This window comes from Acanthopagrus latus, chromosome 4 (genome assembly GCF_904848185.1).
Source record: "Acanthopagrus latus isolate v.2019 chromosome 4, fAcaLat1.1, whole genome shotgun sequence".
Taxonomy (NCBI): domain Eukaryota; kingdom Metazoa; phylum Chordata; class Actinopteri; order Spariformes; family Sparidae; genus Acanthopagrus; species Acanthopagrus latus.
The window spans coordinates 19,681,029-19,707,056 of NC_051042.1; the positions used below are offsets into that span (position 1 = coordinate 19,681,029).

The following is a 26,028-nucleotide window of genomic DNA, read 5'->3' on the forward strand; positions in this document are numbered from 1 at the left end:
AATTCAGTCTGATTTTGGGTGTTGATAGCATCTACTTCTTTTGTGAGACTTTAATTGCGAATACTTGGACCAACTGATAAAGCCACAGTTATTACAGCCACCGCAGGAAATGCATTTACTTTCGACGATTTGCTCTCTCTTCCAGCTCCTGCGGAGACAGGGCCAGGATTTTAAGGGTAATTAACGCGGATCTTTAGAATTGGAGCTGATCTCTAGAATTAAGGAAATTGGCTGCTCTGCCTCCTACACCCTACGTGTCACTGCACCTTCGTCGCGAGATAACATCTGAGGGCAAATATCTGCTTGCACTGAGAGAGCGTGTTTAATTTACCAACTTCCAACATCCTCAAAGTTGAAGCTGGCAGGAGCATCTCGTTCGGTGAGAGCTGATTCCCTTTGCACTCCTCCGCTCACGACTCTCCAGCAGACATGGGAAGACAAGATGAAGGCTGGGGATGCTGGTGATGGTGGTGGGAAGAGGAAACAAGAGAACATGAGATTGAAATTCCAGGGGAGCAGAGGGTGACGGCAGGGCTGAGGATAAAACAGAGAGCTGTCACGACACAGGAAGCAGCGGTGGAGGATGACAGGAGCGCCAGGCTACAGATAGGCACAGTGGGTGTGCGTGGGCAACTGATGAATACACACACTCTAAACAAGCCTCACAGCAATGAAGATGTGAGTTTTGCTCCACGTCGGATCCACAGGTGGTGTATTTTTTTATTTTTTTTTCCTTCAAGGCGGGAAGTTGTGACAGTGAGGAAGGATCACGTCCAACTACTGTCAAATAAATGATCGTGTGTAGTGCAGGGCATTCACACAGTTACACTTAGGTGACTGTTGTTTCAAACTGTTTAAATTACCACCGCATTCATTTCAGTGTCTGAAGAAATATTAAAATCATTTAGCTACTTGTAAATGTAGCAACGCAACAAAGCAAAATAACTTAATTACAAGCAAGACAGAACGTACAAAATAGAAATGGAAGAAAATAGTAAGTATTAGCAGCCACGTGTATTTTACCGTCCTGTTATGGTCAGTTGGCTGGCAGCAAAGATGTTCGTGGGTTGATTTGACCTGGTGCAATAAAATTGTTTACCTCATTTCTAAACTGTTACTAAATTTTCAACCGTGCAGTTGTGTGACTCAGCTCACACAGATCCTGGTTCCATTGGGGTAATTCACTTGTCTTAATAACGTCCAACTATTTATTTAATGTGAAAAACGTTGACGTAAATTAAGTCTTAGATTAAACTTCAATCATTTAAATGTTAAAGTTTATCATACAACTTAAAGGGTGCAATAGATAAGAATTGGCCACCTGCTGAATTCATACCCCCAACAAAAAGATGGCAGTTAGCTTGTTAGCTCAGTTAGCCATGAAGCTAATCGGACTACTGATGATGTTTACACTGCTGGCAAAGGAGTGTTGGACTGCTGGGAGAAATAGGTTTTCAGGCCCGGGGCTAGCTGGTTAGCATGCTAACTTCAGCAACACCAAATGTACATTAATAGTAATTTCTTTACATTCTAATGATAATTTTAGATAGTTGTGAGTTTACTGGATGTTTTAAACTAAAATTCTTACATGTTTCACCTGTAGGATGTTCAGAGTGAATCAGAAGTTTCCATAAAGTCTTATCTAGACATGTGGATGATGAAGTGCTGCGTTTTACAATTTGTTGACATGAATGTCTTGGTTGGAGGAACAGGAACAGCTGTTTCCTCATCTTAAAATCAGAGTGAAGTGAAGTCAGGATGGTTTCCATCTTCAGACACATCCTCTTTTACTTCACTGTTGAGATCAACAATCATTTTGTCAGGCCCTGACAGTGAGTATACTGTATGTAGCAGCGGAGAGTAATGCTGCAGAGACCCTTTAGTCTATCTCGCCCCTCTGAAGCTCTGTGTGGGCAGTTTTCCCATGAGAAGATAAAAGGTTCCCATCAAAGTCATAATAACATCTGCACTTTCTCACACTTTACAGGTGAGGTGGGGAGAATAGGGAGAAAGAGGAGGTGGAATAATTTGGGTTCCATGTCAAATTGACCCGAACGGCAAATATATGAGATGTGCAATTACCATCATTTTCACACCAATTAAGGCTAGCAGAAGACGTGTCATCCAGCTAAAATACTTGAACATGTTTCCGAGATTGTTAAACCTTAAGAAGGGTCGGTTTGACCTGCAACATAATAGGTAAAACTGGGCGAAATAATTAAAGTCACGTTTTGCATGTAATGACACCTATGACTGATATGTGTAAAAATGGAGCTGTCATAAGATAGGGGTAAGGGTAAAATAGGGGCTTCAGTATGTACGCAGACTTTTACTGCAGCCATTCAAGTAGAGCTATAAAGTACATAATGATAAGTCTGGTCTATGTCACAAGGTAATTCTGAGGGGAGGTGGAGAAGGAAAAAAAGAAAAATAATGTTCTGCTATATATTTATATTCATCTTTTTGACTCGGATTCAGACTAATCTCATCTCACTTTGGTTGACTACCCAGAAATAATAGACACAAATGGCACCAATCATACCCTGCTTTTCTTTAAAGGATCATAAAAGCTAAAAAGTTCAGAGCCACTAGTTTAATTGTATTTTATAAGCATTTCAAATATTCTATAATGCAAATCTTTATATCTCAACTAACTAGTAGCAGAAATGTGTGTAAAAACATCAGGAGGGTGAAAAACATACTTTCCTCTAAAACGTAATGGACTATAACACTGATTAAGATATATGGCGAGACAGATGGCTGAGCAGCGAAGAACACAGAGGGGAACCCTTCTGACATCACCCCAGGCTATTTTAGGACATAAAAATCGAAGGCTGGGATTCTTACTCGACATATTTACCCTTTAAAGCGATAAGAAACAAACAACACATCAACATTCGTCTCCCATGTGTGGAACTGCCTTGTTTGTGTAACACCCAGCTGGTGGATCATGTGTACATTACGATTCTATGGGCGTACGCAAGCAGCCTTGTCATCTGTTTTGAGATTCTGTGCACATCTCCCGGCCAGAGGGCATTTCCCTCCTGCTCTCAGTACAAGGTTCCACTGAACCGACATGACACACAGCCAGGCACGATATTTTCCCCGCAGTCAACACACTGATCTGCTGGTGGAGGAGATTATTATGACCTTGTTGGCACGGCTTTAAGCAGAAAAAATGTATGCGGTTTAAGTGGAAACTCTGTTTCTCAGAGAGAATGAATGTGTTCTTTCATAAAAGTTGTTAAAAAAATGCACTTCTCATCTCATGGCATCGGTTCCTTTCATCATAAATCCAATCATGAAGAAACACTGAGCATTTTTGTTCTGTCAGGAAGCTGCACCTTGGTTTTGAAAGATCCACAGCAAATGATCATTTGAATAAATACACCAGCTGTGGGCTGATGTTTTGACACTGCATCCTGCTTGAAATAAGAGGAATGTGAGATGTATGTGGTTTACAGGTGATCAGCAGATGCTTGAATTTGAGTCACTGAAAATAAGGTGATCTGCTTCCATCTGGTGTCAGTGAGCTGATACTGCACGCAATGCAATCGTCATAGTGTAATAAATAAAGTTAACAGTCAGTCATAGCGTGTCTTTTCAACCCTTAGTTATACGTTAATATATTAATGAAAGGCTTTTCCCAAGCATCAACATTTATTAAATAACCCATAATATCTGTAATAGGCACAGTGACATCATCAACAGCCAAAACGTGACAGTTCAACATGTTACGCTAATGAGTGACTCAATGCATTTCTATTCACTTGTGAAGTTTAGAAACAAATGTATCCATTTATCAACACTTGTCTTGATTAGTATGTGTCTCATAGTTTACATTTACAGTCTTGAATCACAAATTTACAATAAAATTAATGTACAATCTTCGGAAAAACCTTCCAAATATTGTCTTGCATTCGACTTTTCACAGTCTGCAAATGTCCCTCAGCTCCCGCAAATCTATAATAACAGAAAAAGCAGTGCACAGAGGCTTTGATGGTGAGAATATTTCACAGAGAGATGTACCGTAGTCATGGATGGTTAATATTTTGTACACTCTGCTGCATATTACTGGAGAGACACAGCTGCTGTCTTCTGAAAGATGTTTGAGGTGGGTTATAACACTGATATTTAGCCCAGCGCTCCACCAAAAATGAGTCTCTGAGAAGGTCGGCAAGGCCTTGGACCTCATTGACTTTCCTTGTCCAGGTACTCTAAGTTGGGCGCGTCCAACCTCTGTTCATGGTCTCGATTCTTTGTGAACTCCTGCAGCATGTCCATGACCTCGCCCTTATAAACGTCAGGGGTAGGCTGAGCTTCTGTAAGCAAAAAGAAAAACAGAATTAATTATTTTCACATTCCAACCCATGACCATTAAAATCTTAAATATTGAGGCCTCTAAGTTGATCGTCTTCACCTTCCTTTTTATAAAAGGAAACATGGCCAGTCCCCCCTTTATTACATATCATGGTGTGCAAATAAGGAATTATAAAAGACACATCTTTAAGAGCTTCTAATATTAATTCACATAGTCAAATTTTGTATATGGATTGGTTTTTACTGTTTTTATTTCACTGGAAGGGAGGGGGGTCCATTGTATTATCCTGATGGCTTCTTGACATTCTCTCACACATCTCTTATCTTTTGATTATCTGATTTTATCTAATCTTATGTGTGTAAGTAAATAAAAATAATTATACAATTAGATTTCAGATTCTTTATTTCATTGAGAGGATTAATGATGAGGCAGATGGCTGGAGAGCAATGAGCACACAGAGGGGAGCCCTTCTGACATCACAGTGGTCTATTTTAGGACAAGCTGACAACGTAAAAGTGAAAGGCTGACGTTAGCTGATTCATCATGATATTTCCCTCCTGATGATAATAAAAAAAAAAAGAAAATGGACATCAACATTTGTATTTGTGTCATTTGTGGAAACTGGATAAGGCAACTTTGAGCATGAGTAAGAGCAAGAGTTTCCCTCAACTTAAGAAATAAAGGGCTCATTTATTCATAACACTTAATAACTTAACACCATGAGTATTTGTTTCAGTAAAGTCAGATTGCATGCAACTGCTTTTTGTTTGGTTTTCAAGAGTGTTGCTGCCAACTGGATGTGTGTTGATCTGTGCCGCTCTCACACAGATTCTGTTGCTCGGCTGTTGCACGCAACAAAACAGACACGTAATTTAATCAAATTAAGAGGAAATCAGAAGACTAAAATAGTAGGTCCAACTGGGACGTTGAAGTTGCTCCCAGGGTGAGCAAAGAAAGGTAGAAGACCTGGGATTTCATTATTTCAGAGTCATAAGTTGTGATTGCCAGTTATAAAAATAAAAAATATATATATTATTATTATCATGCCAGTGGGACTTTTTCACATTTTGTTGCAGGCTGAATATGAATTAGAATACCTGACTTCTTCTTGCTTTTAACACAAAACAACAAGTAAAACCAAATATTTGTTAGTTGTAATTTGTACAAATATTAACATTTAACGTGTACCTACATTCCCTTCAGTGTCTGAAATGCCTATGGACTGGTTGCCAGGCCACTAACTTCTGACTTTAACATATTACATCTAATGTACTGGATGAGATTTTACAGGCAATTTTCAAATGTAGAGGGGAAACTCATCAAAAAGAAAAAAAAATAAAGAGAGAATAATAATAATTCTCTTACGTGTTGCCCAGTAGTAGATGTCCCAGTCGTTGCTTGGTTCATTAATCAGTCTGTCGTACTGCTGCAGCTGGATCTCACTCATTGTGTTCAGGTATCGCTTTGCAAAAAGGCTGCAAGAGAGACAGGGAACTCATTTGGATGTTTTCTTTAAATGGAAAGCTGTAGCTGTGCTGTTAATTATCTGAGCAGCTGGTGAATGGGCTGCATGCTAGGAGCTTCTTCCTCTTTGGGCTCCTTCATATCGCATCAATGCTTCATCCTGGTTTTAATCTCTTGTCTGTGTCCCGTTATTCTATATTTGTTTAAACCATCTGGTGGCACTCAAAAAAACACAACCTTCATATCTTAAAATACTTTTTACACAGATCTCTAAGAATCCTAATCTCTGTAGTTGTGAAAACAACAACTAGACATTTCAGTTTTTCTAATGCATACTTCCTACATGATACAAGTACATGTTTTATCATTCCTGATATCACTCTTGACACTGTTCATAATATAATCCCAAAAAGATGTGTTGAGAAGACTACGAAATCAGATTCTTAGGGCCCGTATCCACACACATGTTGCCTGCTCTTTCCAATGTTCCCCCCCACAAACCCCAGCCTATTCAACACTGTGTACTTGAACTAGAATCTTGTACAAATGAAACCTGAAGAGTTTGTCACGAAAACCGATCACACACCTGTACTGTACCACTGCTCGAAAGTGTGTACATGAGATGAAAGAAAAAACTGTCACCAACACACAGACAAACACAGTGCAGTTGAACAACCTGAGCAGAATGCAGTTCTCCAACATCCCCCTCTTGCGGCTCTCATACAGCAGGCGGCGCCTCTTGATGTCAATGGGCTCGCTGGGCTTCTCCTCCCAAGGGGGCAGAGGGATCTCAATCAGGTCACCTCTGGTGTCATCGGGCGCATCTCCACGGTAACCACGAGATGATACCAGCCCTGTGACCGCTGGTCTCCATGCTGCCCGGTGTAACCCTGTAACAAGCTGACAAGCAATAAACATACATGTTAGAACAGATAGCCTTTTTTTTCCTAGCATTTCATCCAATAAATGTGATGAGTTAAACTAATAACTGAGGAATATGTTTAAAGTCTGTTAAAGAAAGGCAGTGCTGTTCTTGAACTGATATATCCCATTTTTGTTTGTCACTACATCTGATTGTCCAAGTTACATTCTAAAACACTGCTTTTATTTTGTATTACCATTTGGACTTTTACCTTAAAGCATCCATCATTACTCAAACATTAGATCAACATGTTTAACAATCGTCATATTTGTGTAACAGTGCATGCCTGAATGTTGCTTCATGTTGACTCTGTGAAGGTCATTTTAAGTCTTAAATGTTCAAATCTTATAAAGCTAATGGTTTATAATGAGTAATATTTGACGGTTTTAAGGGTTGTATTCTTATATTCATCATGACCGTCTATGAGAACATGAGAATGTCATTGCCATATTTTTAGTCTGATATGCACTTATTGAAAACTTCTTAAAAAAAAAAAACGTAATCAGTCAGGCTCTACTATTCTTTATATTGCTCAATCCATTGATTCCTTAAGATATTTAGTAAAAGGATAAGATCTTAGGATAAGATACAGTTCATGTAATATATCCTATATTATCTTGAAGAGGAAAATGTCTGTGGCTTGGATTTGGCTAATGGCTGACTGGCACAACAAAAATAGATTAATTAAAACCGAGAAAGAAACACATATACTTTACATACATAATGTATCCTAACATCACGCCAACGTACAAAATCCTCTTTAAATTATTACGTCTTCGTTTCGTTAATGGAGGTCACAGTCTCTTTCATCAAACATATAACCTCAAGTTCACAAAGTTTAGATATTTGATCAATTTATCGACACAGACGAAAACAGGGATCGACACAGAGGGGAGTTACATAATAATATCGCACGCTTCTGTTCAGCTACTCCTGTCCCTCAGCAGACAACACTACGACACCAAAAGACTGAGCTGCTGTCACGAGTAGTTATGTGCAACATTAATAGGCTGCTACATCGTTTTCTTACACTAAATAGATCAAATTAGAGGCAGAGCTTTCGAAAGTCCTCGAAGAGCTCTAACATTCAGACGGCGCAGCGTTCAAACTTGAACCAAGACATGTACAAATAAATGCAACGTTTGCTAGATTACTCACTCTTCTTGCAACAATAGACGACAGCATTTTAACCTTTTTTTCTTGGGACGTTTGGGAGTTGGGCTATGAGCTGCTTCCTCGCCGTGGAAAGAAATGTTCGTGATGTCTGAAAGTCAAACACATAACACAGGGCTTACACAAGCGGTTCACGTCACACAGGAGCACACGGGGCACTAACGAGCGGGGACCGGATACACAACAGCGCGCACGTGACGTTAAGGTAAAGGTAATGTTAAGCTGCAAAAAAAATAATTATTGTTAATATTTAATTTGAGTATTTTCAGTTAATTTATATAATGAGTGCGTTGGCTCAACATATTCCCTCGCATCAGAATTCGAAGGGGCTCGACCGTAGGAACTGAATGTTGTATGTTGTAAGCCGGTAACATATCCCTGACGCACCGCAATGTTCACGTAGCCAACGGTTAGCTACATTAGCATTAGCAGATCAAAGAGCGAGCCCATGGTAGTCCGAATCCATTTAAATGAGCATTCACTCACGAAACACCGTGCACGTGTTATCAACGTGTTAATTAAAACATTATGGCCTGAGTAATGTCCGCTTGTGTTCTCGGTTGGTCATTTTTGCCTGTCCTAGCTAGTAACGGTGTTATTTTAGCGGTCTCGAGCGGAACGTTGTTTAACGTTAGCTGTCGATAGAAACAAGGCGTAACGACAACAACAATGGCTGTATGTTGACCATGCACTTGTCGGCATGCACTAATATTTGGCTAGGTGTAACGCTACTGGTAGTGGTAATTTGCTAAGTGTAACGTCACTAAGTTGCACTAAAAACACAAGACTAACTAGGTTAACTGCAGTGCCATCAACTGGATCATCTTAGGCCCGCAGGATGGCTGCTGCAGGACGTGCGGCTGGACCAAGCACCTCCAATACGGATCTCATAGATCTTTACGGTGATCTGAATCACACCGACGAGGTGAGTCTGAAGTTGACGGTCTTTGCACCGCTGCAGATGCATCAATGAGGTCAATGCAGGGGTGTGTCCGCGATGTAAAGTAGTCTGCAGCCCTTGATGGAGTTTAAATGCACCTTTTTCATTTGCGAACTGATCAGATGTTAAAAATTTCAGTCTCTTACTGAATAGGGACCGTACATTTAGTTCACGTTGTGTCTTTCAGGCATATGTTGCTTCAGGTAATACTCAAGTCTAGCAGAAAAGTTGTGATATCATATGTTCCCATGTTCGAGACTTGCCTTTGAGTGAAAGTGAATGTACTTTCATCCAGGATTGTTGTTATAGTTTTTCTGACAACTTCAGATACCCCCAGTAGAAACTTAACTGAATCAATCAGGTTTTCTTCTTTCTTCTTCTGTCAAAACTCCCGTAGTATTTAGGGATTTTTAGAAAATATGGGAACAATCCCCTGTCACTTCACACTGCCTCCCGCTGCTGCATTTGCTTGTATTTACATTTCCCCTGGCAGTGTGTTTTGTTCACTGATGCTCTACAAACATCTGAGACTCACGGGGTGACAGTATATAATGCCTGGGTTGCTTTTTTCCTATCCCTCACAGGAACTGGACAGAATCGCTGAAGCAAATGAACTTTTTGATGCAGTTCTGACGGGGGCAGTCAATCAGGACAAGAAAGTTACAACAAATGTGGCACCTCCGACAGACACATCAGCTCAAGAGAAGGCAAAAACAACAACAGAGAATTGTAAAAAAGCAGGAAATTCACTGAGGAAGCTGTCTTTGTATATTGGAAATTTCCCCTGGGTGAGTACCACCCTTTCTGTGTTAATGTTGATTTCATGTTTACATGTATATACGGGCATGCATAACACAGCTTCACATGAAACAACATGAAAATACATTTTCAACATGTAAGGTAGACTTGACAAATGACACATTTAAAGAAATGTACATTGTCTGTCTTTGTTTTCAATAAACATGTTCAAATATCTTGGATGTGATTATGTACTACCTCACCCAGTCAAAACAGATTCATCTGTAGAGTCATTTCATTTCAATAAAAGTCAAATCAAACAATCCACCAGACTTGCCATTTGTTTATACATTTGGCACTGTAGTAGTATGTTGTCTGTTTTCATGACGCAGCATAAATCCTTCAAACGCTTCTCAGAATGTCTTCAGATGTGCACCTCTTTTACACCACAATGGGATTCTCAAAATTAACTCAATGCAAGTTTTAGGGAGTTTGTTAAACACTATTTAGTGGAATGGCAAGACATTCTCTATTTCACACTTGTGTTAATACAGTTGCTTATGCCTTGAGTTGCCTTAAAAAGAGCACCAATGAAAAATAGAATTGAAGCTCATCCAGTGGTCTTTCCATAGTTAACTAGATACCTTGATGAACCTGGTTACATATAATGAATTTCCTCCGTTCTCAAGAATCTCTAGCAACACAACTTGTTTCAAAGGCCATGTCACAAACTGACATTTGGCCAAAAGTTAAATAGGGATATCTTAATATTCTTTAATGACAGTAATGATTCTGAAATATATCCTCAACAATCTCTCCTCCTTAACAAAGAGAAGTTTTACTAATTAATAGATACATTTGTTTCCTCAAGCTCAATATCTGTTTCTTCAGGTCCTTTTTACCAATATCACAAGTAACTATCTACCCTCCTGTCATATTTTCATCCCCTCTCCCAAAAAACTGCTCTTACCTCCAGTGGACATCTGATAAGGACCTCCTTAGCATGGCTCAAACGTTGGGTGTAATGGACATGATAGACATCAAATTTGCTGAGAACAGAATTAATGGCCAGTCAAGAGGGTGAGTAGCTGTCGATTTAGAGAAATCTTTGAAGTTTGTGTTTGATTTCTCCAAGCTTTGTATCACTCTGTGTGTGTAGTCACGTGTTTTGTTTCTTCTACTCTATAATACAGATATGCAGAGGTGGTTGTAACCTCAGAAGAGTCATTAAAAATATTGTTGGAAAAAGTACCCCACTGTGAACTCCATGGGGAAAGGATAGACTGTCGCTTTGCCACTCGCCAGAACCTCACCATGTTTGAGGACACAGCTAATAAACGTAAGAGCATCATGATGTTGAGAAAATACTCTTCATTTTACGCTATGCTGCGAATAATCAATATAAATTGTCATTTCTCACAAAGACAATGTATTCTCTGCAGGTATACCCATGCGTGCACAATCCAAAGACCCTAACGACACAGAGCCTTTGGAAAAGATTCCCTCATTATTATCGCAGGAGCCCAGCCCTCCCCCTATACCTCCACTTTTTCCATCAAACAGGTTTCCCTCATTACCCAGCCCTTTCCTTGGTCGGCCTCCTCCTCTCTTCCCACATATGCTGCCCAACATCCCTCCACCACTGCCACCCCCTTTGTTTCCTCCTCCTCCAGTTCATGTTCTTGGCCAACCACCTCCCAGTCTGCATACGAATCCAGCATTGGTCAATCCGGCACAAGACGGTCACAGCAGCAAATCTTACAGCCAACAAAAGTGAGATTCTTTTATATTCATAACTTTTGCAAACCATAAACAGTAATATATCTTTTTCTTATGAGATAAGATGAAACTCAAAACACCAAGACACAGGGAGTAATAAACAGAATAGACATACCCAAATAATTAAGCACATTGAAATATTATGCATAATATAACACATTATTCAGCATCTTTGCCATATCAATTAAATGACATTTTTATTAAGAGCTTGTGATGCTTGTATAATTCTATCCCTGATAACAATCTGTGTATTTTTCCAGACACACACATACAGATGCAGAATTTGAGGAGCTGATGAACAGAAACCGAGCTGTTGCCAGCACTGCTATCACCAAGGCTGTGTCTGGAGCAACAGCTGGTAAGTACAGCTAATGATCAGATTCAGTGAAGTGGAAGAAACAGCACAGAGCTTAATAAGCCATGTGGAGAAAGAACTGGTTCTTACCTGTGACTGACAGGCATGTGGCAAAATATTTTTAAAAAGCTATTCCTCATTAATCTTACAATGGAATTGGAAAGTAAATACATGTAGCCTCATTTTGTGGTATTTTTTATGTAACGGTATATTAAATGGAAATTTTAAACACAGTTCTTACAATAGTAGAATACTTTCCCATTTACATAAGTATTCCGACTCTTTATTCAGTGAACTATTACTATTACTTAAAGCCTTTGAAAACATAACTAAATAAGCAAAAATCTAAAAGTAAAATTTGGAAATAATCATCTGTAGTTGTCACGTTTAGCTTAACACTCAAAAAACTCACTAAATTTGCTTCACCAGGACTATGTGGTGGTGGTTTGATCAGATTTGATAGTCGGTGGCCTAGAAACACAAACAGAAAACCCCACAGTTGTCATCATGTTTAATTCAAATGTTACTAAATTCTAATATGTCAAACCAGAGAGAATCACTCTGACAAAACAGGAAATGCCTCAGTTCTCTCTTGCAAAACTGCGATGGTCAAGGGTCCCACTCCAGTCCAGGTTTTGTGTGTTCAGGTGCAGCTTTCTGTAACAGACCTCCTTGTCTTTGTTCCTATGTGTTGTTTCTGTAATCCTAAAAGTTCTAGTTCTCGCCACTGAAAATCTCCAATGAAATATAGGACTTATAGTAGACAGATGACGGGTAGTTGTGGTTTTCACATAGTATGGCATTAATGCACAAGAGTAGGCAGTCAATGTCTGTTTATTACTTTTTTAGCAAACTCGAGGTACAGAGTGGCCTTAGCTGAGTTTCATACCATTAACACTTGATTGATGGAGTGTTGCAGAGTTGGTTTTACATGAGCCTAGTGTGCTACTCGCAACACTGATGCTTTTGCTTGATCCTGTGCTTTGGCACAGTTGTTATCTCAGAAGTCTACAGATGGTTCCTTAGACTTCATGTACACAGGCATGAAGCTTTCAAGATCCTAGAGTTAACAATAAAATGTGGCAAAGATGTTCAAATAAAGGCTGAAAGGATTATAGCATAGTAATCTTTTCTGGATGTCTGAGTTTAGGAGAATGTAGATGTTTCACATCTTAAACCAGACTCTCAAATTCCTCACAATAAATGGTAACAGAGTACATCTGGATGCAAATGCAGTACTTTTGTTCTAAAAAACAATGGTGTGGTATGACAGGTGTATAATCTTGTCAGGTTGAAACAAATTGAAATTGGCTATCAGCGTTTTGTGATGGAATATGGTGAATCAAAACTAATTACTGATATTGATGTCCAGACTTGTCGTTGGTGTTAATGTGAGCTCTGGGGTGTTTAACTACATAAAGCAACTTTCATTTATAACTGATTTGTGCAATTGCTAATGCAGGAGAACTGCGGGTGGCTATGGAGACTCTTCTAACTGCCATCGCCATCATAAAGCAGTCCAAAGTGTTTGGAGATGAACGCTGCCAAGCCCTGGTCACCTCACTCAAAGACTGTCTCGTCTCTATCCAGGGCAACTACGGCTACAGGTCAGTTAATGTAATGATGTGTCAGGACTCCCAAGACATGATGGATCTTGTTGTCTATGCAAAAAGTGGCATAAGCTGCTTCTTCTTATCAGTCTGTTTCATGCAAAAATAAATATACACATTTTTCAGCAGAAGCAGCAGTCGTTCTGGGGATGAAGAAAGAGAAAGAGACCGGGACCGGGATAGGGACCGGGATAGGGACCGGGTGCGTGACAGAGAACGAGAGCGTGATAGAGAACGCGACAGGGAAGATTCCTCTGGTTGGGAAAGTCGAAGACGCAAAGAAAGCTCCTCGAGTAGGGAGAGGGACAAGGAACGCTCACGAGAACGGGAAAGGCACAGAGATTACAGAGAGCACAGAGAGCACAGAGACCGTTACCGTTAATTTGGTAAGTTTACCTCTTATTTATAAACTTTTTCACCCACCAGACCATTTAATTTTTTGGCATGCATTTTATTGTCCGTTCTATTGTTGGGTTTTGTTTACATCATAATATGTTTTAGTGCTTTGAAGTACATTAAGGCCACAACAGAAGAGACTGCCTAAAGATTGGTAAAAGTAATTACTGGCCCTGCTTAATGTGTTTCACATAACATCCTTTAGCTTGCTTGCTAGGTCACCCCAATAATGCAGAATTTAAGTAACACTTATAGAATAATTTTGCTACAGATGTTGGATCTAAGCATAAGTCCAAATGTTCATTAAATGTCCCAACAAACGTGATACAATGTTTCATCTTGTATTTCACAAAGTCAGTGAGGTAGAGAATTGGTCTTGGTTAAAATCATCTTGTAATTGTGACTGAATAAATTAGTTTTGTACACATATATATTAAGTCACTTAATGACCGTAATTTAGTTTTTAGCATGTGATTAATTTCAATAATGCATCTTATAGTCCTCCATATATTTATTTATATGGCTCAAAAGTGCAGATTGTTGGGAATTAGAGTTTTAAGCTCTATTGGATAAACCGTTAAAAGAACATTTCATCACATCCCAAACCTTTTTGACAGATTACCATTCATGAACCGAAGGTCAGTCAAGTGCTTATTTTTAGTACAAAGTTCATAATGTGCAATGAACTGTTAAAAGTCAGCAACCCATTATGTCACCAGACTCTAATACATCATCATCATCATCATCATCATCACCACATTTTGTCTCCTTGTCAGTATGTGGATGAACAGACCTGGCCTGGAGGGTCTTGTTAATATACATCATGAGATGGAGCGTATGCGGAACTTTACAGTGATATATTAAAGAAAGCCTATCAGTCAATACAAAGGTTCATAATGTTTTCTAGTTTAAGTCACATTAACTGCACGAAATGCTAAAAAAAAACTGAGGATACTTTAGACGCATCCTCAGTTGATGGCCAATACAGTCCACATGATTTATGTAAATACTGCTCTAAAAAGTATGTTTCTTTTTTCCCCAGACTGATCGAGTGTTTGTGAAGCAGACTGAAGACAGGACCTTTTGTTTGTGCATCAAACTTTGTAAAATCTGGAGTTATAAATTGTGAGACTGAAGATGTATCTCCAACAGCCTAAAGTGTACTGTTATTTGTTCCTCGTTCATCTGTACATACTGGGACTTTCAAGGACAACATGTGGTTGTAGACCTGTTGCTGGCACATGTGATCCAATGCTTGCATGCACAGGAACACTGCTGATTAACTTATGTAATGTAGTGTAACATTTTCATCACTTTCTTTTGTATTAAATTACAAATTAAAAAAAACATTCCGACAATGTAATTCTAGTGTTTCATTTACTCAGACATTTAGGTCATTAGAGGTACCCTATAGTATCTGAGAAGAAACTTTTACGGAGAAAGATCTTCACAGTTTGATTTTCATGACTGAAAAAAACTGAACAAACCATTTCATACGGTTTTACTTTGAGGGGCCTTCTAAAGCTACCTTTCTTGGTTCAGTTGTCTGGCAACCTTATTCCCTCAAAGACAGCTTGTTTGTATAGAAAAATATATCAACACAATTTCTGAGTTTGATATTTTTTCAATACTATACAGTGCACCTTCATGGATTATCTAATAATGATCCAAATTTTGATTTTTATACGTCACTGATATGGTATTGTCAGTGCAGTTAGAAACACCCCAGTAACTTAATACTTTTGACCATTCTTACACCTTTATCATTTTATCTGAGACAGTAATTGACACACTCAGTATAAATTCATTTTCAGAGAGTCTGATCCCGAGACAGAGATTATGTGAAATTACTTGCAGTAATTTTCTCCAAGACTTGAGGTGCAACAGAGAGGTCATTTTCACCTCATAGTTCTGGAGAAAAATGTGTGATAAATAGACAAACCAGTAACAAGTTACACATTTCATTTAATAGCTTTATTTAGAAAAAAAAACAAAACATGACATTTGTGCACACATAATTGTTCAAAACGTCTTCACTGTAGTCGGTGTTTGTTGTCGCACATCAATAATATAACATTAATCTGTCCATGCCACAGCCCCACAAAGTCCTTGCAATAGTTGAAGGTGGCTAGTCAGAATCATTTTTCCAGTGGAGCATAATTCAACAATTTCTCAATAAGATCCACGTGAGATAGGAGCATCCTCCGACAACAGTATCTCTTCAGGCCAAGGGCATCAAGGGCATCTCTTAAAAAGCGAGAGAGGAAGGAATGTTAGTCCTAATGCATGAGATACAAATCACGAATGAATACGTAGAAGCAAAGGCCATGGAAGTTACTGCAGGTAATCACCATTATTTGTGTCTAAATTTAGACAACTCTAAACTGTGGATGAAATTAACATGGCTTGAGACAGCTGAACAGGATAAAAGGTTTCTCTGTGGTGTACTGTTTCCTAGAAGCTTCTTTTGGCACAGCTTCACCCTTGGCAAATGACACTGTTTGGGTTTTGACTTGGCTAAGCCTTATTACATTGCCACGAACCACTACCACCAGCAGAATGACAGAAACCAAAGATGTTCATCTCACCCCTCAGTATACTCTGCCTGGAGTAGACCGAGGTATGCCTCCCACTTGTTACCCACGATCTTCCCACAAGTGAAGCACCGGACAGGGATGATCATTGTCGGACACCTGGACACAGAGGCACGTCAGACTGTTCACATTCACACTCAAGTGTATAGTTTCACAGTAGCTAATTCAGCCGGTTGGCATCAATTAGTTAATTCATGTTAGCAAAACAACTAATTTGATTTCCATACCAAAAGTACCATTGAGGTTAGCATATAGACATGTTTAAACTGTATGTGTTCACGTTTAGAAGTAAAACGAGCGGAAGTATAGCTGTGGTAACGTCTGTCTGTTAGCTAGCAATGCTACCTAGCCAAATGTTTTCTGCGTAGTAGTTCTACAACTTGTTTTTGTTGAAAGGATAAACCCAACGTAAGTCTTTACTCACAGGATTTGCTATACTAAGGAGGGTTTTAAAGCTGTTTTTTCACAGCGGATTAACATGTAACGTTAGCTAAATCCCATGGTGCAATTTCAAGCTAGCCCTTACTGTAGCCACGAGATTAGCACAACAGTAGAGTGTCAGCTAACGTTAGCCGCTAGTTGCATGTTTCCACGAGTTGACGTAATGTTATTCGCCGGTCAAAAAGCAGTGGCTACAATAACGACGACTTGTATTTACTCACCGTCACCAAAGCTTAAATGTTATGTTATTTTCAATGAAATTATCTGCGGGAGAGTTCTCGCAGCTTCCCTCGTTTTCTCCAGTTTCAACAACAGCAATACTTCCGGTCTACATCTTTCAGAATAAAAGCGTTATTTCCACAATATATTATTAGTATATTTGAACTGTTTACCAAATTATATATCATTGTTTTGGATTGGATGGACAAAATATTTGAAACAGCTTATAGTGTAACGCAATACATTTTAACTACAGCCTCCCAAATCACTATAAGGTTCATTTAACAAATCCTTTAAAACAGTTGTAACTACTGAAAAGGCAATTGAGTTAAAATCTGGCACACAAGGAATTTACCCAAAGCTGTCACATTGTAAATATGCTAAGTAGAATGATAATTGGCAGATGTCACCAAACAAATAATCCTGCCAGGAGTGCAATCCTCACTTTTGTTGGCCAAGTACACCTCAGAAGTGTGACAGTATATAATACAGACCGTGCATGCTTTATTGAAAAATCGCTGAGTTTTGCTGCACCTGTCATGGAAAGTCTAGGCCAGTATATTATTGATTTCTTTTGTGTGTATTCTTTTGAGAATACACAAAAAAATCCTAAAGGTATTGAATGGGAGTTTAAAAGTTTCAACCTCAGAAAAGCATAGCTCACACAGCTTCTTCCCAAGTGAAAAGTCTTATCATCAAGACTAAAGAAACATCTTCATGGCTCTTCAGGTAGAGCACAGTAGAGCAGCACATCCGTAGCACATATTGACAATTGAGGACAGAAATACCCACACTGACCAAACATAAATATTTTAGCAAGTATCTCTCACATGTGGTCATTAAAGAGTGATTAAAGTTAAATCACAAACTGTTGTGAAAAATAAACGAATTCAGCTCACCCCTAATTATAATTTACTATGACTTTTCAGCTGAGTTTTGAGGATTGTGCTTTTTTAGAAATATTTTTTTGAAGCTTAGAGAAAGGTTTATTAAGAGCCATCCAGTAAAATGTCATACATAAAAATTACCAACTCTAAAAGATTTAATGGTTGTCAGCATGGCGGTATGACTTGTCCTTTGTAATTCAAAATTGGAGATGTAGTTACAACAACAAAAAGCACTCACCATTAATCACAGAGTACAGATAATTAAACTAGATTGAGTCAAAAATTCCAAAAGGGAATTGTTTGTTGGTGTAAATTAATCATGTTAACTCAAATGACTGATGAGTGTAACTGAAAAACATTTTTACCTCCAACTGATTAATAGAGCTGAGGCTCTGTCTTCAAAGGTATGATGCCAAATTAATTAATTTGAAAATTATTAGACAATAAATAGTCACTGGTTCACTGACTTTAATAAAGGTAAGATTATAACCTCTTTCTTTTTTTACATTTTACATTTCGGCGTTTGGGGGCAGAGGGGAGTGTGCAGAAGGAAAATATGTTAGAAATATATCAAAAATATATCATAACCAATCATTATCATCATTACAGTCATCATGAAAAAAAACATAACCATTTCCATCATCATCATCTTACATCGCCGTCATTGCCATCAACAACATCATACATCATCTTCTACAGTATTATTACATGTTTAATGTAATTTAACTTGCTACAGCACATGTGCTAAATGAGGAGTCCTATCTGAATTATTGCATTTATACGCTGTTGAAATTATGAAAATAGGATTTTTTCTTTTTCTTTTTTTTTCATTTGGTAAACTGTATCGTACAATGTGAGGTGAAGTTTGTTTGGTGTTGGCATACTATCTTTTGGATGTGTTTGGGGTGTTGACTATGGTGAATGTGCTATGTTTGTACAATATATTTGGCCAGTAATGCGTGGTAAAATTCATACTCGCCCTTACAACTAAAATCGAGTAATGGGGTGCGTCAGCTCTCTTTCCGCTATCTACTTATGCAAGGTCTCCATGAGCTTTACATATGAGTCGACAATATTGTGTACAGCTGTACAGTTGAGTGTGTGCAGCATCAGCATCGTGACTAGTTCAGGTTTTTTTTTTTTTTTTTTTTTTAACCTTTGAGTTAACTACACAACAGTAGTTCATCTACATCCCACTTTCCCTACAGCCCTAGGATGCTGTCATTACATTATAGTTGTACTGAGTTATTAATGAGGTTTTTAAAAACAAGGATTTTTCCTAAAACCACATGAGGGGAACACAGTGAAGACAGAAACAACTCTAATGTTTTGGCAGCAGGCTTTAAACCTGATACTGCAACACTAATGGCCGTTCAGCCTGCTACAGCTACATCGACTGTAGGATGTAAACAGATCAAACCAGCATAACTGTGGCTGTTGTTGTACGACATGAAAGGTTATTGATTTGTGACATCATTTGACGATAAAATAAAACTCTCTTATTCTAAAGCAATAACTAACTTTACTATTATTCTCTGCAGCACACTTGCATCTCCAACAGTCCTCTACGTACCTTTCCTAAACCACTGCATGCTAATATTTTCTCTCTCAGAAAAGGTTGATTTTTTAAAATTGCACTTTGCTCTTCTCCATCAGATTTTTGTTTTTAGATATGCAGGGATTCAGTGTCTCTCTTCTGGTACTTTGGGAAAAAAGAGAAAGTGAAATCCCTTCACTTTGGCAATGATGTGGCCAGAATGTGCAATACCTCACAATGCATATTCCCACCTGTTTTCAGGCATACTCTTTCAATTGTCTTATTTGAAAGTAAAATAAAACCTACAACTCCTAATTGCCAGTATTAATATCGATACATTTCAGTATTATGAAGTTTATACAGTTTTTCATGATCGTGAACCAAGCTCATTTTCAGTGTGAGACTGCACAAATATTGCAAGCTTGTATCAATATTTGTGCAAACTGGATTAAAAGAGATAAAGCAGTTGGAAAAGTTATATTTAGAGAGTTTAGGCTTTTAAGCCCAGTACTACAGTGTGAGGCTTTTTTTTTTTTTTTAAAGATTATTACAATTCAGATGCGATTCTGAAGCAACTTCATGCATATACTATGTGTAATTATGCTCCATATACAGCCTTGATCAAAACTTGAATGGTTCGATTCACTACAAGTGAAAGCAGGTCAAAAATAAAAGTTGCACAGTGGCTCCCCATCCCCCATGTGTACCATCATAGTCTGTGAACCACTCAACAATGATGCTGTAACTAATCAACCAATAAACACTTTAATTTGAGATAATGGTTTGGTTTAATTCCTCTTCACCAGTAGCAACATTCCCAACAAGATGGCTCCTGCAGCAATGACAGCACCACCAATGAGAAAGGGTTTCAGGTGTTCCAGAGAGTCTGTGCAGCAGGACGCAGCCTCGTCACCTGCCGCCGCTGCTGCTGCTTCAGCTTCTGCTTCCCCATCCTGGGGAGGAGGATTCTCTGGCTCGGGGGCTGCAGGGGCAGGCTCAGACTTGCGTGGGGCTGTCGGCTTCTCTGCTTTGGATGCTGCTTTGGGCGCTGGAGCCCCGGTCTTGGCCTTGGCTTCCATGGACTCAGGGACAGAGGTGTGGTCTGGTCAGCAGGAGTCTTTATAAGGTTAGCTTTGTGCTGCTTCACTGAGGAAAAACAGCAAACAGACACAGCCAGATGATCCCACTAAATTTGGCTCATGTTCATGTTATCTGCTCTGCTGAATGTAGAGACAGTGACATAGGAGCGAGCCCATGAAATCCACGAATCACTGCACGGCACTGAAGCAGTCATGTGGCAGCGAGGCCTTAAATGTGACCTTGGAAAAAGATGACATTGATGGGAACACTCCGATGCTCAGAGGACAAGGAACTGTTTATTTTGGTCACAGCAGCTGTGACATAACCTCCACTGATAAAAAAAAAAAAAGATGCTACAACAGCTTCCTGTGTAAAGCTTTTTCAATTGCTAGATCTGTAAAGGAGGAAGAGGGAATGGTATTGCAGCTGCAGACCGTATACATAGCCAGAACTGAATCTCTATTTCTTTGATCCCCGACAAGAAAGTAATCCAGATGCAATAACATGCAGGGAGAAAAAACAGAGCCCTTCCTCTGTCTTGCGCTCTGTTCTCTCACTGTAAAAACTGCATGAGTCATTTGTGCTATAAATGGAGGACAAGATGGAGGAGAGAATAAGGACTGTGGTGACTAAGGAAATCAGTATAAATGCAAATGGGGAAAAAGAATGAAGAGAAGTATGCACTGCTGACATTTATAGCAGCTAGCACTTTCCAGAATGTAGGCTGACTTTAAATAAAAATGCTTCCCACTAAATCCTGCAGTGATGTGTTGAGAGGAAAAATTATGAGAATTACATACCTGTCCAACAGCTCTGTAGAGATGACAAGGATAACAGATACGGGAGGAACTGCAGTGGTCTCTGGGAGTGAGAATGTCCTTAATATAAGAAAATGAGGGAAAGCGAATAGATGGAGGACACAGAGCAGGAGGGAGGAGAATGAGCAAGGGAGTGGAGGAGAGACTGGGATGTACCACCTGGTCCACAAAATAGGGGGAGACTATTCTTTGATTACATCCTGGGTTTTAAAGCCTTCTTGAATCTTAAACGAGAAAGTATTATTTAAAGATGGCTAAGCCTTTTTGTCCAATTAGCTTTCCAATTTAGAGATATAATACGTGTTACACTTGATTTATGTGAAAACAAGTTGGCACTGTGATGTTTGAGGTATCGTGCAGAAGAAGCAAGTATCCAGAAAATTACATTTTTCATGTTTTTGCTGAGGTTTAAGTGCTGACCTTCACCCCTGGATGGGTTTAAGGGTCCACAATGTTGGAAGGAATGTGAAGGAATCAATCAATTTTATACGCAATCCCATACTTTTCTGCTAAAGGGCAGAATGACAGGGCTGCAGGTCATATACTGCTCATCTGTGGATGTAAACTCTCAACTAAAGCTGAAAATCAGAACTTTAGCCTCGCTGTTGCATTTCAAAGCCAATGTGCTAAATGAATAAAAGCAAATCTCTTTCTCTATTATGCATTTATTTTCTATACCCAGCATGCAATGGGCATGTGCAGCCCAACAGCGTACACCCCAGGCACACCACTCACCATCATCCTCCCATAAAACTTATTAGGTCATGTTATAAGGAAATTAGCCATGTTTTAATCTTAGCTATTAAGGGGATCCATTCTATATCATAGTTCCCCTGTTTAAACAGCTTTATTTTGTGGGAAATGTTGAATTGTTTGTGACATTATACTCTTTCCTTCCACAAACAATCATTTCATGGATTCATCATAGAAAATGGATCTTGTTGCTGTTGACACACCAGATAAAGGCAGCTTTCAATCTATTTGCAGACAGCAGATGCGTGCCACATAACCCCGCGCCATGAGGTCAGCAGTCTTAGCAGGAGGTCATGTGAAAGTGAGAAATCCCTGCGAATGTAAGGACGAGATTTGTGATGAGGGTTTCTTTTTCTCTGATTTTACAACAAAGAAAAAAAATCTATATTTGTATGAAATTGTTGGCGTATAATTTGCTTGCTCGCCCGCATTTCTGACAGATGACACTACACCTATTTCATGTGTAGATTTTATGACGTGACGCAGATCCACGCCCAGTATACGCAGACCCAAAGAACGTTGTAATGCCAAGATAGTAATCGGTAAAATGACGATAGAGTTGACGGTCAAACGCGTAGGCTTGCTGGATGACGTAAAACACACTGCCACGGTGAGTCATCGGGACTCCCAAATGTATTTTTTGATTATATAAAGTAGAATAAAGTTGTTAAGACGAGATGGAAGCCCCACAGTGTCGAAAAGAATTCTAAAGTCAATCAAAATCGAACCTATTTTTGTGTGTGTCAATATGTTTACCCTTGAAATATACGTGTGTAATATCGCATGAGAAAATGTGTGACGAAGATGAAAATACAAGGGCTGTGAACAAAATGTAGACAATATGGAGAACGGGCTGATTAAATGATTTAGTTTTGAGATAATATAAGGCAGCTTATACATGTGGCTGATGGGACTTTCATAGAGGGTTTTTTTTTTTTTTCTTTTTATAGTTGTAACGATAGTTTGTAAATGTTTTGTACAAAATGCTGCCAAAAACCCAAGTTTACTCACCGCACGAGTCAATCTTTGCATGCATCGCCTTTCCGTCGCTGTGGCAACGACCTCTGTAATAAAATGCTCCATTGCGCATGCGCATTTCATCACAACATCAAACACGATTACATTTGTTTTTGAATTTAAGGTAGTGTCATTCATTTTTTTAAATGATAGGTAGTGTTACAAACAGACGTCTCCCTTAAAATGTTCAAGTAACCGAACAAACAGGCAGAGTAGGCCGTCAAATCCCCCCGGGGTCTCTCTGGGTGACTTCACAAAGGGGAGCGGCAGCCTCTCGAAAAACACTGCTCTCTTTGAGTCAGCCACCGAATCCCTGATATTCACAAACCACCAGTGGCGCCCTTTCTCCGCAGGATTCTCCAAAGTGTCTGCGGGCTGCCATTTACGAAGACGGAGTCAGGTGTGCGTAAACAGAACACTGTATGGGATTTGCGCAGCCAAACACGGAAGGGGGGATACAGAGAATTCTTACGTATTTATTTTTTTTATTTTTTTTTTGTTGTCGGGAGCAAACGTCCGAGGGGTTGGGTCAGCTTCACGGGAAATGCTCCCTCCGCTCAGGCTACCCTTGCGGAGGTTCGGGAGTTGTCCGGCTGATGGCACACACACAAGCTACTGACTACTACGTGAAGACCGAAGGGCTCGTCTTGCTCGTCAAACCCGAGGCACTGTCATCTTTCTGTGGACAAGAAATTATGCAGAGCTCCGACGGAGGGACTTGAAGACGACCCCGTACTCAGCTGGACTGCCAGCAGCCGACGACGTGTTGCCGCTGAGCGGAGGAGCGAGCCGTCAAGTCTCCGGCGGTTTGAAAAGCGACCGTGTGATTGATTCGGCTCCTTGATGGCATGTACCGGGTCTGCCTGACACCCGACAGATAACCGAGGAAAGCCCCGGCTCTTTGATGTCTCCTGGTCCATTCATCCCGCCGTTGTAATGACGTCTGTACGGTTATTATAATTCTATCCGTGAGACATTTGTGAATTCATACCCTCCCCCCAAAAAACCCCGAGCCGGTGTCGGGGAGAAGCGAGGCTGAGGCGGGTCGGCAGTCGGAAGGATATGGGAGAGCGAGCGGAACCAATGCAGTGGGCTTTGGCAAGGCATCGTCAAAATTCAGGTGAGCAGCAGCAGCAGCAGCTACCGGATCCGGAGACTGACGGATCTGAGCGATTACCTGCCTGTAGTTTTGTGCACATGCAGGGCAAGCCAGCGGCACGGACAGCGTGACCCGGCTCCCGTTCCGTTCACGTTTTTTTTGTTTTTTTTTTTAGCGCTCGTTTGAGACACATTACTTAGGCCACATCCACATTAGCTAGGCCCACAGGATGCCACCTTAAGCAGCTGTCCTGATTTAAATCAGATTAGACACTACTGCCGCTGCTGCCAGTCGGACTTGTCGGAATCGTACATTTGAATGCTGTTGCACATTTAAACACCCAGGCTGCAGCTCACTACGATTTCTTCTGAGTTATTGTGTAATTGTAAGTTATTATACAGGATATAATGATGACAGATGCCAATCACAAGTTTGCAAGAGTCTAAAGTAATGTGGCAGTTTATTGGCCTGTTGATGTGCAGTTCATTACCCCCAAGCATTCACATGAATGAGTAAATATAGGTGTGAACCCTTTTTTTTTTCTTTCTTTCTTTTTTTTAGGTGACTGATCAGTCAACATCACTAGAAGACTTGACAAACCAGACATAAACCATAGCCTTCCCATGATCAGGACTCTCTGCTCTTGGTTTATGCAATAGATGACATGCCTCCCTTTTAAATGAAGGAGCTGGCACAGCGACAGTAAGGGGAATGTCACACCTGTTTATCATGCACACCGAGAATATATTCACTGATAACTTGGGCCCTCCTTTTCTCACGATTCCCAGTTGTGGATACTGTTTTTCCCTGTTGTCGTTATGCTCATGCCGCTCCAAAGCGCAAATGCCATCACTAAGCAGTGTTTCGCCTTTAGTGAACACCTCTAAGAGCTACGAGGAATAAGACACCATGAATGATATGGTATTTCAAGAGCTGACAAGAGGTGAGTTCATGGAAGAAGAATGTGGAACAGTAGGAATTGTCAGTCATTACACAAACTGTAGTCTAGACCTTTTGTGGTCTCCTGTGATATGATGAGGCACCGGATAAGTTTGTTATGAGCAAAGGGTGTTTTTATGTTACACAGATAAGTAGGGGACTATGTCCCTAAGTCTTGTACAATAAAATGGATGTCTGCAAATGATAAATAAAATATATAAAAAAAATCAATCCAAGCCAAGCCGTTGATAAAGTGCCAATCAACACCAGTGTTTACGCTTTGTTCTCTGGTTTCCCTGAAGGCTTCAGCCCTAGTGGATACCATTAACCTCCAGGGAGTGCTAGCAGATACAGTGTGTTCTCTTTCTGTTTTCCTCTGCAGTGTGCATGTCTGACCTCTTCTTGTGCCAGGCAACCTTCTCCTCTGCTCAAATATTTACCTATTGTTTTGGGTTTTTTGATTTGGCTGTTAACAGGTAGTAAGGCTGGGCGATATGGCCTTAAGATATTATTACAATATCATTAGGCTATATGTTGATATGCAATATGTGTGTCAATGCTTTGAAATCTCCTGAAAAGCACATCACAGATGCTACGACTGGATGTATAAATGACAGACTACTGATCTTACTTTCACAAGCGACAAGATTTATTTTATGACTGAATACCTCTACTGATATTGCAACAACATTGTAGGGATGACTGTTTTGTACTGGAAATAATACAGTTTCTGATAAATGATCATCAATGATGTGGATATAATGACGTAGTGGGTCACTGAGTATCAGAACAGCTTGGTGAAAATTACATCACTTTGCTGTATTGCAGCCTTCAACACCAGGAAAATAAAACACTGTATCACAATACAGAAATTTGCAAAATCTAAGACCATATATAGCTTTATATCTTGATGAAAATATAGTATGGATATATTGCCCATCCACAT

General features: G+C 39.7%; 4 protein-coding genes across 8 annotated transcripts in view; 2 read left to right on the forward strand and 2 right to left on the reverse strand.

Moving 5' to 3' along the window:
* Window positions 1-3,641: 3,641 nt before the first annotated feature.
* sdhaf2 (succinate dehydrogenase complex assembly factor 2) lies at window positions 3,642-8,804 on the reverse strand. Of its 2 annotated transcripts, XM_037095977.1 has the most exons (5): window positions 8,673-8,804; window positions 7,866-7,971; window positions 6,462-6,685; window positions 5,687-5,796; window positions 3,642-4,322 (listed from the first exon to the last, which is right to left on the reverse strand). In XM_037095977.1, the coding sequence occupies exons 2-5, from the start codon at window positions 7,890-7,892 to the stop codon at window positions 4,192-4,194; spliced, it is 492 nt and encodes a 163-aa protein (XP_036951872.1). In that variant the 5' UTR covers window positions 7,893-7,971; window positions 8,673-8,804; the 3' UTR covers window positions 3,642-4,191. The 2 variants fall into 2 exon arrangements, with proteins under 2 accessions (XP_036951872.1, XP_036951871.1); XM_037095976.1 differs by lacking the exon at window positions 8,673-8,804 and having other exon boundaries at window positions 7,866-8,068.
* On the forward strand, window positions 8,269-15,061 carry LOC119018373 (cleavage and polyadenylation specificity factor subunit 7-like). 2 transcript variants are annotated; one of them, XM_037095974.1, is made up of 9 exons: window positions 8,269-8,805; window positions 9,405-9,608; window positions 10,535-10,638; window positions 10,752-10,897; window positions 11,001-11,331; window positions 11,598-11,695; window positions 13,155-13,299; window positions 13,429-13,688; window positions 14,741-15,061. In XM_037095974.1, exons 1-8 carry the CDS (start codon window positions 8,719-8,721, stop codon window positions 13,682-13,684), a joined length of 1,371 nt encoding a protein of 456 aa, XP_036951869.1. In that variant the 5' UTR covers window positions 8,269-8,718; the 3' UTR covers window positions 13,685-13,688; window positions 14,741-15,061. The 2 variants fall into 2 exon arrangements, with proteins under 2 accessions (XP_036951869.1, XP_036951870.1); XM_037095975.1 differs by having other exon boundaries at window positions 13,432-13,688.
* Window positions 15,062-15,645: 584 nt separating this feature from the next.
* polr2l (RNA polymerase II, I and III subunit L) lies at window positions 15,646-17,075 on the reverse strand. Its single transcript, XM_037094384.1, has 3 exons — window positions 16,955-17,075; window positions 16,287-16,391; window positions 15,646-15,945 (listed from the first exon to the last, which is right to left on the reverse strand). The coding sequence occupies exons 2-3, from the start codon at window positions 16,379-16,381 to the stop codon at window positions 15,837-15,839; spliced, it is 204 nt and encodes a 67-aa protein (XP_036950279.1). The 5' UTR covers window positions 16,382-16,391; window positions 16,955-17,075; the 3' UTR covers window positions 15,646-15,836.
* A 6,954-nt stretch (window positions 17,076-24,029) lies between these two features.
* dagla (diacylglycerol lipase, alpha) overlaps window positions 24,030-26,028 on the forward strand; it is a 36,015-nt gene continuing 34,016 nt past the window's right edge. For 2 of the 3 annotated variants that reach the window (XM_037094379.1, XM_037094381.1), the window contains exons 1-2: window positions 24,030-24,164; window positions 24,705-25,086. The gene's annotated coding sequence lies outside the window, so the exon portion shown is untranslated. The remainder of the gene's footprint in view (window positions 24,165-24,704; window positions 25,087-26,028) is intronic. The other variant, XM_037094380.1, reaches the window with a different exon arrangement.